Raw genomic sequence first — 12,099 nt, 5'->3', positions numbered from 1 at the left:
GGGGGGGGGGGGACCTCACAGAACACAGAGGAGGACAACAGGCAGCGCGTTCATCACTTGCACCATGTATTGACAATGTGTTGGAGGGCGCGCACAGGCACGCAGGGAGAAGAAGAGACCTCTCGTCGGCCCCTCTGCGTTTGCACACGCGAGTGCGAAGGACACACATGCACACCGCGGCGCGGGACTGGAGAGGCCCAGGAGGGGCGCACATGAAAATGTCGGAATGTGGCAAGCGCGAGGAGGAAAGAGGGGGACGCGACAGGAAGGACAGGCAGGCATCCGACCGGCATGCGCACCCCTCTCCTTTTCCCCCACTGGCCACTCGCGGCCCGGGGTCTCACATACATGTGGCTGGCTGTGTGCGGGACACGCACACACGCACACACGCACACACGCACAGATGCATATGCGCGCGCGCCCAGACGCACACACAGGCGAGCGCCATTTAACCGTGCTTGATGGTCTCGGTGATCCAGGTGCGGGTCTCCTTGCAGAAGGTGGACTTGAACTGCTCCGGCAGCGGGGTCTCGAGGTGGTCGTCATCCTCGGTCTTGCCGGGGGTGTAGACGTTGAGCTCGGAGGACTTGGCGGTGAGGATGTCAATGTCGATGGCATCCTTGCTGAGGTAGAGCTGCAGGCCATCGGTCTTGTCGATGTTGATGGTCGGGCACTTCTCCAGGATCTGGAACTGGCCGCTCTGGGAGTTGACGATCTCGACACCGGAGATGACGGTGTCCACAACGACGGCAACCTTCTTGCACTTGTCTGAGAAACCCAGGGGCAGGGGAGGGGGGGGGGGAAAGGATGTCAGAGAATGGGCCGAGGGGAGGGGAAAGGGAAGGCGGGAGAACGGGACGGGGCCACATACCGACGGTGACGGCGTTGACCTTGCCCTTGATGAAGATGGTGGTGTTGCTGCAGTTGTAGATGTAGACAGTCTGGCGGGTCTCCTGGGACTCGATGGTGATGGTCTGGCCGATGTGGTTCTGGACGTCCCACTTGTTGCCGAGGAGCTCGGTCTGACCGACGGCCTCCTTGGGGGCGGCGCGCGAGGGGGCGGCCGCCACGACGGAGGAAGAGCGGAGCTCCGGGTTCTTGTGGGTCATCTGGGACTGGTCGACCTTGCGCAGGCCGGAGGTGACACTGCCACCCTGGTTCAGCTCGCCGAAGAGAGAGGCACCGGCGGCGGCGGTCGGGGCGACCGAGGCAGCCGGGACGCTCTTGATGGCCTCGGGCTTGGGGCTGACGGCGGGCTTCTCGGCGGCGGCCGGGGCGGCGGCGGCGGCGGCGGCGGGGACCGAAGCGGCGGTGGCCTCCTTGCCGGCCGGGTTCCAGACGAGACCGGTGGTGTGGAACTTCTTGACGAAGTCGGCCAGCTCGTTGAAGAGGGCCGGGACGGACTGGGCCCAGCTGGCCTGGGTGTCATCCCTGGGTGATGGCGCGCAGGGGTGAGCGGGAAGGGAGGGGAGGGGAGGGGGGGAACAGGCACGGTGGCGGCGATGGCAGGAGGGGACACCAGGGCAGGGGCAGGGACAGAGCCAAAAGCAGATGGGTGAGCATGGCGAGCGTGAGGCAAGGCGAGAGGGAAGGATGGGATGGGATGGGGGGGGGGGGGAGACGCACTTGCCGCGGAAGTCCTTCAGCACGCGGTTGGAGTAGAACTGAGCGGCCTCGGAGAACTGCTTGATCTGGGGAACGGGAGCCGGGGCAACCAGGACCCAGCCAAGGGCGGGGAGGCCCTCATAGATGGCGGTCAGGTGGTTGAAAACGTCGCGAGCGCCGCGGTTCTGGTCGCGGATGCCCTGGGCAGCGGCGATGGCGCCGGAGGTGGGGGCCAGCAGCTCGCCGAGGACCGCATCCGAGGGCTTCTTGGAGGAAGCGGCGACGGTCAGGAAGGCGCGCTGGGCGTTGAAGACCTTGGCGACCTCGTCGGACTGGTCCTTGACCAGGCCACCGATGGTGCTCGAGAGAGACAGGTAGGTCTTGAGGGCACCGTTGATGATGTCATCGTAGGCGGTGATCATCTCCGAGGAGGAGGCGTCGAAATCACCACCGGCGGCGGCGCCGGCGGCGGGGCCGGAGCCGGAGGCGAGGGCCTCCAGGCGGGTGGTGGCGACCTCAAGGCGGGCAATAAGGCTCTCGAGAGACATGGTGGGGGCTGATGTGTCGAGGATGAGGGGAATGTTAGAGCAGAGGGGGCATGGGGGGGGTGGAGGGGGTGGAGGGGGTGGTGGGGACAGAGGGCACAGAAGGCGCAGAAGGCGCAGAAGGCGTAGAGGGCGCAGAGGGCGCAGAGGGCGCAGAGGGCGCAGAGGGCGCAGAGGGCGCAGGGGGCGCGGAGGAGAGAGGACAAATGGAATAGAGAGGGGAGAGCGGCTGCAAGGAGACACGTACATCAGCAGAAAGGGGCAAGGGGAAAAAAACTAATGCAGGGACATCAGTATGAAGCGGGCCCGGTGACCTACGGCCAGGGTGGTAGCTGGAGAATATTCTCCCAGCAAAGTCCTCCCGCCCGGCAGAAAGGGCCGCGGGGCGGGCTGACTCCCGCCTTGACCACACATCTACCGGGGAATGCCGGGGGGGAGGGGGGGGGACGTGAGCCAAGTCGCACAGGGCACAGCTGCCAGGCCGAATATTCCGGTTTCCCCGTCGAAGACAATGGGCCCCATCTCACGAGCCACGGGCAGGCACACCAGGCCACAGCATGCTCCACTCGCTCGGCGCCTCGCGTTTGACCTTGCTCCAGGGCCGGGAGCCGGCGGGCTACGAGCTCGGGGAAGGGCACACCACCGGCGGGGGTGCCCTGGGCGAGCGGCCCCCACAGTTGGGGGGGGGGGGGCGCGCCTCGGCTAGGTCTCCTTTCCGCCCTTGGGGGCGTTCATTTACTCCGGCGCGGGGGACAATCACGAACCGGGCTGCCTCTCCTCCGGCACGACATCGGGGGGCGCGTTGTCACCCTGGCAAGCGGAGGGAAAGGGGCGAGGGGGCGGGCGGAAGCCCGGGGGGCGCACATACCAAACAACATTCCGGCGCCCCTTGTCGAATCCTGCCACCGAGCCGCTGCCAGCGACGCCGCCGCCGCACTCGGGAAGCTGGCCGGAGGTCCATCATGGCGCAGAGGCGGAGAGGGGGGGAGGGGGGCAGGGAACCCAAGGCGCCGGGCCGTGTCCGCAACGGCAGGCGATACTCTCTGCTAGCGGCCGAATGCGCGCGCAGATATTGCGGCCGAATAAACAACTGGCCCTTTCACTGCATCCGGGGAGGGGGGGGGGGGACATCCTTGACCTCCTCTTGCCGGGGGATTCCCGAGCGGCAGGGCGAGGAGATTTGGCCGGCCCGAAGCTTCCAGGAAAGGGCACGCCCGAGGCGCGGCCAAGCACAAACAGCCCGGCCCCACCGCGCCCGGCTTGTGTTTCCTGACTCCCCCGGCACCTCCCCCTGTCGGACCAATGGGCAGGCTCGATCCGCCCGTGTTGCGGTCCTGCCCAATCATCGAACGCGTCGCCCCGCAGCCCGCCCTGCCTCAGGAGGATGCGTCCTCTGCCGCGGTGCGCCCCCCCCCCCCTTCATCCCCCCGGCGGACAAGGGGGCTGGCTTGTGAACGAGGGGGGGCTGGACGGGGCGGCAGGACGGGTTCTGACCCTCCTCCGGCCGGAGGGTTGCACAGGTAGCCCCTGATGGCGCATTCCTTTGCATGTGATCGCCGCATCACGAGCCAGGGCAACTTTGCGCGCCCCCGCGCGCACGATCGCGCTCTCCATCAAGAGATGGGACTCCCCCCCCCCCCCCCCCCCCCCGCCCCCCGCCCCCCGGGGGCCCCCCCCCCCCCCCCGCCCGGGGGGTCCCGGGGGTTTTTGGGGCCCCCCCCCCCCCCCCCCTTCCGCCCCCCCCCCCCCCCCCCCGTGGAGTGGCCTGGCTGCAGATGCACGCGGCCGGCAGTGGGGATCCGTCCGCCCCCCCCCCCCCGGACCTCACTCAGGGCGAGGCCCAGACAGAGAGCCGCCGGAGGTCCGTGACCCGGGGCGGCCCGGCGACGCGATCGGGGCCGGAGATCTAAGCGCCGGCCTCCGGGGCCACCACAGGACAGGCCAGCCTGAAGGGGCATGCCAGTTGCCCGCTCCTCCCCTCGCCGCCCTTTGCTCTTCCGCCCAAGCCGCCTCCGCTGCCCGTCCCCTTCCCCTCCCCGGGCCCCGGCGCGCCATGTCCCCCGGCGACCTGCTCCGCCCGCTGGGCGCGACGCCCCCTGTGGCCGATGCCCAGGTCATCTACCGGTGGCATTCCTTCGAAGGCCTGAGGCCGGCCATTGCCTTCCTCTCGGCGCTGGTCAGCCAGGAGGGGCACCCGCCCTCGGGCGTCCCTCGGGCAGCCTCTCCGACCCATGGAATTGAGGTGTTCCTCGGTGCGTGAGGCGCGCTTCCCCGCTGCCCCATTTTCCGCCTCCCAGCGTCTCGATCGCCCGCCCGCCCGCCCGTCCGCCCGCCCGCCCGCCCGCCCGCCCGCCTGGACCCACAGTCTCACGTCCACATTCCTCCCGATGCCTGGCAGCCGGCGATGAGTCGGCATTTAGCCTGGCCGATTGGCTGCTCTTCGTGTCGATGTTCGACAGTTTGCCCCGGGTCGGGGCTCTTTCGATGGTCGGTACGTGTGGCGCGGGGTTCCCCTGGCGCATGTGCCCGGGCCGACTTGCTCTTCATCTGGTCCGCTAGCCGGCCGCCGGTGGCCTCGCTGACCGGGTCCCCTGCTTGGCGAGGCGTTCAGCCACTGCCCCCTCGCTCCCATTCCAGGACCCCCAGCTTGCGCAGGGGTTTGCCGCGCTCTTCTCCTCAAGCCATTTGACACTGCTGAGTGTGTCCGGCCTGCCGTTGCACATCTCCACCCTGGACTACACCGACATCAGCCCGTACCACTGCGAGATCCTCCGGAGCCTGAGTTTGACCCGTACGCGTGGCATCGCGACGCACTGCCCGGCCGGCCTGGCCGCCTCCATTTTTGGCATCCTCCTCACCCTCCCTGCTCCTCCTCCCCGCCGTGAAGATGCTCCTCTCCCCCCGGTCGGGGTATACCTCTTGTCCCTGTGTAACCTGCCCTCCCTACGGCGACTGTCCCTCAGTGGTCCGTGATCCGCAGGCCCCGCAGGGTCCCGCATGCCTGTGTGCTTCGGAGCCGTAATGTTGACACTGCCTCTTCCTCCCGCAGACACCGGCCTGTCTGCCCAGCACGACGATTACCTCATCAGCTGGCTGGAGAAATTGCTGCCCTGCCTGGAGCACTTGGACCTTTCCGGTGCGTCGGATCCCGTGCCCCGCGGTTCGCCGCATCCCCCCCCCCCCCCCGCCCCCTCTCGGTGTTCGCCGCTCGATGTTGCTGTCGGCCCTCCCGCGGGCAGCCTCCGGCCGCGTGGCCATCTTCCCTGCATTGACCCGAGAGCCTCTTTGCATGTCGATCCCCGCCTCGCCCCCCCCCCCCCCCCCCCCCCCCCCCCACGCCCCCCCCCCCCCCCTCCAGAGAACCAGCTGGGTGACTCCTTTATCCAGCGTCTGGCCGGGATCAAGCTCGCTGGCGGGGCAGCGGCCCCCTTGCGGGCCCTCCTCCTCCAAGGTGCGCGCCTGGACGGCATATCCCCCCTTTGGCCATGTCAATGGCATGTGGCCCTCACCGGTGCTTCTGCTCGATAGACAACCAGGTCTCCTTTGCCGGGGTCTCCTCCCTGCTGGCAGCGATTGCCGGGAAGGCACTCCTCCGGGGGCTGCTGGTCGCAGTTGAGGCGGCCGGTCGGGCGCTTTCGCCACTCGTCCGGCCGCTTGCCGGTCTACCCGAGGAGCCGCTCCTTGCGAGTGTGGCCGAATTGGACATCTCCGGTACGCGACGACATCCCCGGGAGGGGCCGAGTGCGGGGAAGCGGGCGAGGGGGACGGGCTTGCGGCCAGATGCAGCTGCAGGAAGACGCCGGGTTTTTTTTCTTCCTCCTTTCCTCATTGCATTCGCCCCCGTTGGGCCTTCGGGCCGTCCTTCTTTTTTTTTCCCCCCCGCCCCATCGACGACTGACCCACCGGCGCCCGCGCAGGCCATGATGTCTCGCCGCTGGAGCTGGTCATTTGCCTGATGGTGGTGAACTCCGTGGCTCCGATGAAGATCCTCAGCATCTCGGCCTGTATGTTGGCATCCGTGCCCTGGTTGTCGCCCCCTTTCAAATGCCCCGGCCTTGGGGTCTGACCCGATGCACCCAGCGCTGGAAAATTCCGCCCTGCCGAGGGAGCTCTCGCCGTGTGTCATTTGCCACCACACCCCGGACCCGGGGAAGGTGTTCGGCGAGGCGGGCGAATCGTCCGGCTTCGAGAGGCTCTCCTCGCTGACTGTCCATGGGGATGGCATTTCGGCCCTCTTTTCGCTGTCCTGTCGGCATTCCTACTTTCATGCATCCCCCCGCTGCCCCCTCAAGACCAGCCACATACTCGGTCGCAATCTCGTGGACTTGCGTCTGGACAGTGCGTCTCGCCTGGCAGGCCAGCCAACACACCTGCCTCTCGCCCGGCTCCCGCCTGTGGGCTGTTTGCCATTCGGCCGCCAGACAAAGTGACTCATCTTGCCGGGCTCCCTCAGATGCCGAGATCGATGACTTCCAGCTGGCCGGGGCCCTGGGCCCGACGATGCTGCCGGGATGGCTGAGTCGAGCGGCCGTGGTGACCGCATCAAATCTCAACTGGGCCGGCGTGGCAGCCAACGAGGCGTGGTACTACTTTGCCAGCCAGTCGGACTCGCTGGTGCGGGGGCTTCGCCCCCTGATGGAGGACCTCGGGGCGGAGGACCCGCTATCGGGCCTGTACACGGCCGATAGCCAGGGCGAGTCGATCCTGCGTGATGCCGACATCTGCCTGGCTGTTGCGCTGATGCTGGCCGCGTCGGCGGAGAATCCCTCCTTTCCGGCGGCCGTCGCCGGGGGCCGGAGCCCGGGCACCACGGCCGGCAGGGTTGCCCCGAGCGGGCCGCTGCTTTCGGAGGGCGCCTCGGCCACGGAGAACATCTTCTTCGGGTCTTTCCATCTGCCGCCGTCGGATATGGTGGGCCCGGCGGCCTTTTGGAGCTCCTGGCGGACCATCAGCCATGTGGCCTCCGGCAGGCCCTTCCATCAGGTGGCCCCGCGCTTTGCACGCTTCATCCTCGATTGCCTTCCCCGGGACTCGCCCTTTGCCGGGCTCATGTCCGCGGGGCAGGCCGCGCGCCCGCTCTCCCAGCTCCAGTATCTTTCCCTGTCCGGTGCGCTTGTCACGCATGCTGCCCCGCTGGCATCCCCCCCCCCGCTCATTCCTCGTGGTGATCTTCCCCCTCCCGCTTGCTGCCTGCCGCGACCGGCCTCCCGGCTGTGTCAGGAAACTTCTTGACGCATTTCCCTCCCTGGCTGTCGGGGATGCGGGAGCTTCAGTGTCTGGATCTTAGCCGTACGCCGGGCATCTTGTCTTGCCGAATGCAATTGCCCCCCCCCCCCCCCCTGTGGCGTGTCGCCGCGCCCCCCCCCCCCTCCGGTTGGCCCCTCTCCTGACTCGCATCGGCGCCATCGGTGCCATTAGATAACCTTTTCCACGGGCGTGGGCTTTCGTCGATCAGCTCCTTCCTGCAGTTGTCCTTGTTCCCGAAGATCCGGCAACTCTTCCTGCATGGTTCGTGGTTGGCACCTTTCGCGCCCCCTCCCCTGGGAAGATGCATTTTGACACAGGAATCGACCCAGAGAACCCCTTCGATCATTATTCCATCATCCCGGCCCTGTTGACTTTTGTGGCCACCCCGAGCCTGGAAAGTGTCACCCTCCATGGTGGTGCGTCGGAGCCTCCGCCCGCCCGCCCGCCCGCCTCCCCTCACGGAGGTTCCGCTATGCCTTCCTCCCAAGAGCCCCCTCTCACTGGTGCAAATGCGCAGACAATCCCATCCCCGCGTCATATATCTCGATGGCGACGCTGTTGATCGAAAAGTTCCTCTCTCAGCAGGGCCCCCAGAGCCGTCCTTTGCCGGATATCTCTCTGACGGCACTTGGGTCCGGGATAAGTGCGTCTTTTCCGACCGTGCTCCGTCCATCGGTCTGCATGATTTGGCCATCCCCTCGCTCGCCCTTCTTTCTCATCCTCCGTCCCTCCCCCGTTGAAGACCAATGCTCGCTGTCAAGCTTGATGCCATGGTCCCGATGCGTTTTCCCCCACACGGCCCTTCTGCGACTGGGTCCCGGCCATTGGTCGGCCCCCACGGTGGGCCCGGTCTCGGCGGCCGAGCAGCTGGCCGAGGTGACCCCGCAGCAGCTGTTCCCGCTGGGTCTTTCGGGGGATCTCCTTCGAAGCACCGGCATCACGCCGCTCATTGACGAGTTGAATTCCTACTATCCGCTCCTGCCGAATGCCCCCTTCGTCCCAGAGTACGCACCCCCCTTTTGGCGGATGGCTGGTTTCCTGGGCACTGCGCATGGTGGTGGTGGTGTATGTGTGTGTGTGTGTGTGTGTGTGGGCTTGTTGGCTGGCTGACTGACGGGTGGCCTTTTTTCTTTCCCACCCCCTCCCTCTCCCTCCCCCTCCCCCCCTGAATTCGCCACGAGCCAGGAAAATCCTGGCCATGGATCCGCTATTGGAGCCGGACAATTTGCCGCTGATCCCCTCGAGCGATTCGCTGTGCGTGGCCATTTGCATCGGAAATGGCCGCTATGAAACGTGCCTCCCCGGGAGCCCGTCGGCATTGAATCTGGCCGCGCCGCCCTACTTCGCGCGGTATTTGGCCACGATTTTCGCGCACATGGGCGACATGGGCAATGGCACGATCGAGGGGATGGTGCCGTCGCTGTATTGGCGGCGCTACGAGCGCGAGGTCGAGTCCGAGCCCATCCTCTCGGTGGCGGTGCCCCGGGACTTGGATCCGCGCGACCGGTGGCGGGTGTTGCTCTATGAGAATTTGGAGGAGGAGAATTTCCCCCAGCTCCAGGCCGATGTGCTGGGATTGGTGGAAGCCTCGGCCGATGGGAGCCATCCCCAGGGCGGGGCGGACATCTTTGTGGTTCTCTACTTCGCCGGGGTGGCCACCGGCGTGACCGGGGATTGTCGCCTGCTCTTTGGCAATCGACAGGGCACCGAGCCCCGGGCGCCGGATGAGCAGCCCGGCCGGTCGGCCTCGTCGCCCAGGACCGCGGGGTCCTTTGCGCCGGAGGACATTTTCCAGCTCCTTCCCCCGACGCGGGTCAAGCTGGCCGTGTCGTTCTATGATCTTTTTGCCCCGCACTCGGCCCGACAGCCGGGCCCGGGCTTGCTGCCGGGCCGGGCAGTTCCCCTTCCGGAGGGCGAGTCCGTGTCGCAGGTGGTGGTGGCAGCGGCCCAGGCGGCCTCCAATTCTCTGGGGCCCTCCAGCGAAACCGTGTCGGTGGTGTCCTGCACCCGGGTGTTGTCTTTGTTTGATGAGTTGCCGGCGATCCTGCCCGGAAGCCGTCGACGGTCCTTGGACCTGGGCCTGGGGGCCAGTGCGGATGGCGATGATGCAAGCGACCTGGAGGATCCGGGAACCGGGCTCCTGGCCATCAGTCGAGGCATTGGCCGGGGGCCGGCCGCCCTGCGGCAGTCCCCCAGCATGGGGGACATTTCATCACTCGCGGGTGCGCATGGGCGAGGTGTCCTTTCTTGTGTGGGTGTTTTTTTTTTGGCCCCGGCCCTCCTTTGGCTGGCACACCCTCCCCTGCACTCTGCTGGTCTGGATGATGGCTTGCCGGTATCTAACACCATGGGGCTGACCATTGCTGCTGCTGCTGCTGCTGCTGCTGCTGCTGCTGCTGCTGGCGGCGGCGGGCAGGCAACCGCCAGCCCATCCGACGGCGGTCTCGGTCGATGGAGCTGCGAGACATTGGCGCATGGCCCCTTCCCGGGCATTGCCTTGAGGGGACATGCTCGACCCCGACCGCGGGGGCGATGGTTCCGCGGTCGGGCTTCCCCCCGGCATCGCCGGGGTTCGAGCATCCCGAGCATCAGTGTGTGGTTTGCACCTGCCCCGGGCCGGTGGGGGCGGTTCCCGGCGTGCATGCGCACTCGCAAGAGGGCCTGAAAAATCGGTGTAGCTGGGCGGTGGAGAATGCCTGCTCGCTGGCCCTCGGCCGGTCGCACTCGTCCCCCCTGCCATCGGCTGGCAAGGCCATGCGGCCCAATGGGAGCGGCGAGAGCACCGACGCCTCGATCGAGCTGGTCCGGCCGAATGTGGCATCCGATCCGGCTCGACCGGGGGACGGGTCCCCGCCCGAGCCGATGGTGCCATTCTGCGGCGTGCACCACTGCCCCGCGGCCTGCGGGTGCATTTGCCCAGCGCCGGATTGGCTGGTCGATCGGCAGCCCCATGGCCACCACCACCATAACCACCAATCGCAGCCGCAGCCGCAGCCGCAACATTACCACCACCACCCATACGACCGTTCGTCGGAGGGCGCCAACTCCGATTCCGGAGATCCGCACTGGAAGACGCACAGTTTCTCGCCGAGTCAGCCGCTCGGCCGGGGCCCGGCCGAGGGCATGGGCCATCGGACGCCGAGTGTGCCCCCGAGCGAGGGCGACTCGCTGGTGTCATCGCCCTCGAAGAATCCGTCGCTCATCAACTGGTTCAAGCCGGCCATCATCCGTCGAGGGGAAACCCTGCTGGAGGTGTTGGTGGCGGAATTTTTCGTGCCACGGCGGCCCTTGAATTCGGCTCTCCGAGCCTGTGTGGCCCGGCTGGGGTCCATGCGGTCGAATTTCCACAACGACCAGGAGGATGATCCCGTCGACATGCTGGAGGACGAGCTGGAGCCGGGGGCCGGCCGGCCGCGTCGAGTACCCCTGCGGGGCACCGGTGCGATGCCCTCGACCGGGCAGGGGCCCGCCCCGGGGCCGGACCCATCGGGCATTCCCTCGCCTGGGAGGTCGCCCTCGTCATTGCCGAATGTCAAAGAGGCGCCGAGTGCCTCGGTCATCAGGGACCCGCTGGCTTTCTATGTCCTGGACACCACCACGCGCGAGGTGATTCTCTTCCCATGATGGGGCCTTTGTCCATCCCCCCTGGGGGAGCATACACATTTCGGCATGGTGGTGCACTTCCCGGGGGTCGATGGCACTCGGGGTGGGCGGGGAGGCCGAGCCCCTGTGGCATGAATACGGATGCTCGTGTATGTGCATGTGCATATGCATGTGTGTGTGTCTGCGTGGTAAGACCGCTCTATTGGTGGTGGGCGAATGGTGCAAAAAAAGGGACACGGGCGCGCGGGCACAGGTAGAACTCCCCCCGGAAGGGAATCAAGGATACAGGAGGGAGGCAGTTGGTGCGAGCTGGTGCATGGGCGTCTTCGTCAAGGGAGGGAGGGGTGCGCGTGCAGCTTGGGGGATCTCCTAGTTGAGGTCGGCAAGGGAGGACTCGAAGGTGTCCATGGCGTCATCGAACAGGGGGACCAGGTCAAGCAGGCAGGCATCGCGGCCGCTGGTGCCGCCCTGCTGGAAGCAGCGAGAGATCTCGCGCTGCACGCGGGCAGACCAGAGCGGAGGAGGGGGAGCATCGGGGGTCAGATCGGGGCGCGGGGGAGTAGAAGGACAGGGGATTGTCGGCCACGGGGAACGAACCTGCATGGTCTGAGAAAAGCGAACAACAACCTGGGCGCGCTGGGCCAGCTCGACGGCGGACTGCTCGACGCACTGGGAGGCCTCAGCGGTGGTGGGGTAGCGGTCGTAGTTCTTGAGGCACTCGAGGCGCATGCGCAGCTGGTATTGCTGTTTGTACCATGTCCCGGGGTGGGAGGGGGGAGAGAGGGGGGGGGGGCAGCGCCGGTGAGCAGAGGCAGGTGAGCAGACGCCGAGACAGTCAGAGGGGGCGGGGGAGCCCGGACGCACGGAGAGGGGGCGCATGAAGTTGTGCCAAAGGCCCTCGGAGAAGCGCTCGTTGGCGTCGATGAAAGCCTGGGGGAACTCGGCGGACATGGTGCTGGTTATGTGGGGTGGGAGAGGGGGGAGGCGGGGGGCTGGGGGGAGGCGGAGATTCTCTGCCATGATGTCCTGGGGACTTGGGGGAGAGGGTGTCTAAAAAAGCGGCCCCACCCGGGAAGAAGGCGGCCGGCCTGGGCGGGGC

The 12,099-nt window shown here is 67.2% G+C and overlaps 3 protein-coding genes across 3 annotated transcripts; 1 reads left to right on the top strand and 2 right to left on the bottom strand.

Annotated features, from left to right (window-relative positions):
- Positions 1-49: 49 nt before the first annotated feature.
- On the bottom strand, positions 50-2,505 carry H696_02560 (hypothetical protein). Its single transcript, XM_009496471.1, has 4 exons — positions 2,398-2,505; positions 1,627-2,161; positions 872-1,431; positions 50-768 (listed from the first exon to the last, which is right to left on the bottom strand). Exons 2-4 carry the CDS (start codon positions 2,151-2,153, stop codon positions 449-451), a joined length of 1,407 nt encoding a protein of 468 aa, XP_009494746.1. The 5' UTR covers positions 2,154-2,161; positions 2,398-2,505; the 3' UTR covers positions 50-448.
- A 1,698-nt stretch (positions 2,506-4,203) lies between these two features.
- On the top strand, positions 4,204-11,158 carry H696_02559 (hypothetical protein; the record flags this gene model as incomplete). The annotated part of the gene is made up of 17 exons (XM_009496470.1): positions 4,204-4,402; positions 4,549-4,641; positions 4,762-4,941; positions 5,038-5,115; positions 5,200-5,286; positions 5,509-5,601; positions 5,679-5,861; positions 6,068-6,154; positions 6,231-6,488; positions 6,604-7,257; positions 7,371-7,439; positions 7,569-7,658; positions 7,727-7,813; positions 7,915-8,040; positions 8,140-8,401; positions 8,583-9,619; positions 9,814-11,158. The coding sequence occupies 17 exons, from the start codon at positions 4,204-4,206 to the stop codon at positions 11,019-11,021; spliced, it is 4,791 nt and encodes a 1,596-aa protein (XP_009494745.1). The 3' UTR covers positions 11,022-11,158.
- A 6-nt stretch (positions 11,159-11,164) lies between these two features.
- On the bottom strand, positions 11,165-11,997 carry H696_02558 (hypothetical protein). The gene is made up of 3 exons (XM_009496469.1): positions 11,865-11,997; positions 11,598-11,744; positions 11,165-11,495 (listed from the first exon to the last, which is right to left on the bottom strand). The coding sequence occupies exons 1-3, from the start codon at positions 11,949-11,951 to the stop codon at positions 11,370-11,372; spliced, it is 360 nt and encodes a 119-aa protein (XP_009494744.1). The 5' UTR covers positions 11,952-11,997; the 3' UTR covers positions 11,165-11,369.
- Positions 11,998-12,099: the final 102 nt, after the last annotated feature.

Source organism: Fonticula alba, assembly GCF_000388065.1.
Source record: "Fonticula alba strain ATCC 38817 unplaced genomic scaffold supercont2.4, whole genome shotgun sequence".
Taxonomy (NCBI): Eukaryota; order Rotosphaerida; family Fonticulaceae; genus Fonticula; species Fonticula alba.
The sequence above is the reverse complement of the archived record's forward strand: the minus strand, read 5'-3'. Positions and strand labels throughout refer to the sequence as shown.

Coding starts and splice junctions, on each gene's coding strand:
- H696_02558 (XM_009496469.1), bottom strand. CDS start 11,951: ATGTCCGCCGAGTTCCCCCAGGCTTTCATCGACGCCAACGAGCGCTTC. Junction 11,745..11,864: donor ACTTCATGCGCCCCCTCTCC/GTGCGTCCGGGC, acceptor TGGTACAAACAG/CAATACCAGCTGCGCATGCG. Junction 11,496..11,597: donor GCTTTTCTCAGACCATGCAG/GTTCGTTCCCCG, acceptor GCCCGCGTGCAG/CGCGAGATCTCTCGCTGCTT.
- H696_02560 (XM_009496471.1), bottom strand. CDS start 2,153: ATGTCTCTCGAGAGCCTTATTGCCCGCCTTGAGGTCGCCACCACCCGC. Junction 1,432..1,626: donor CTGAAGGACTTCCGCGGCAA/GTGCGTCTCCCC, acceptor GCCATCACCCAG/GGATGACACCCAGGCCAGCT. Junction 769..871: donor GGTCAACGCCGTCACCGTCG/GTATGTGGCCCC, acceptor TGGGTTTCTCAG/ACAAGTGCAAGAAGGTTGCC.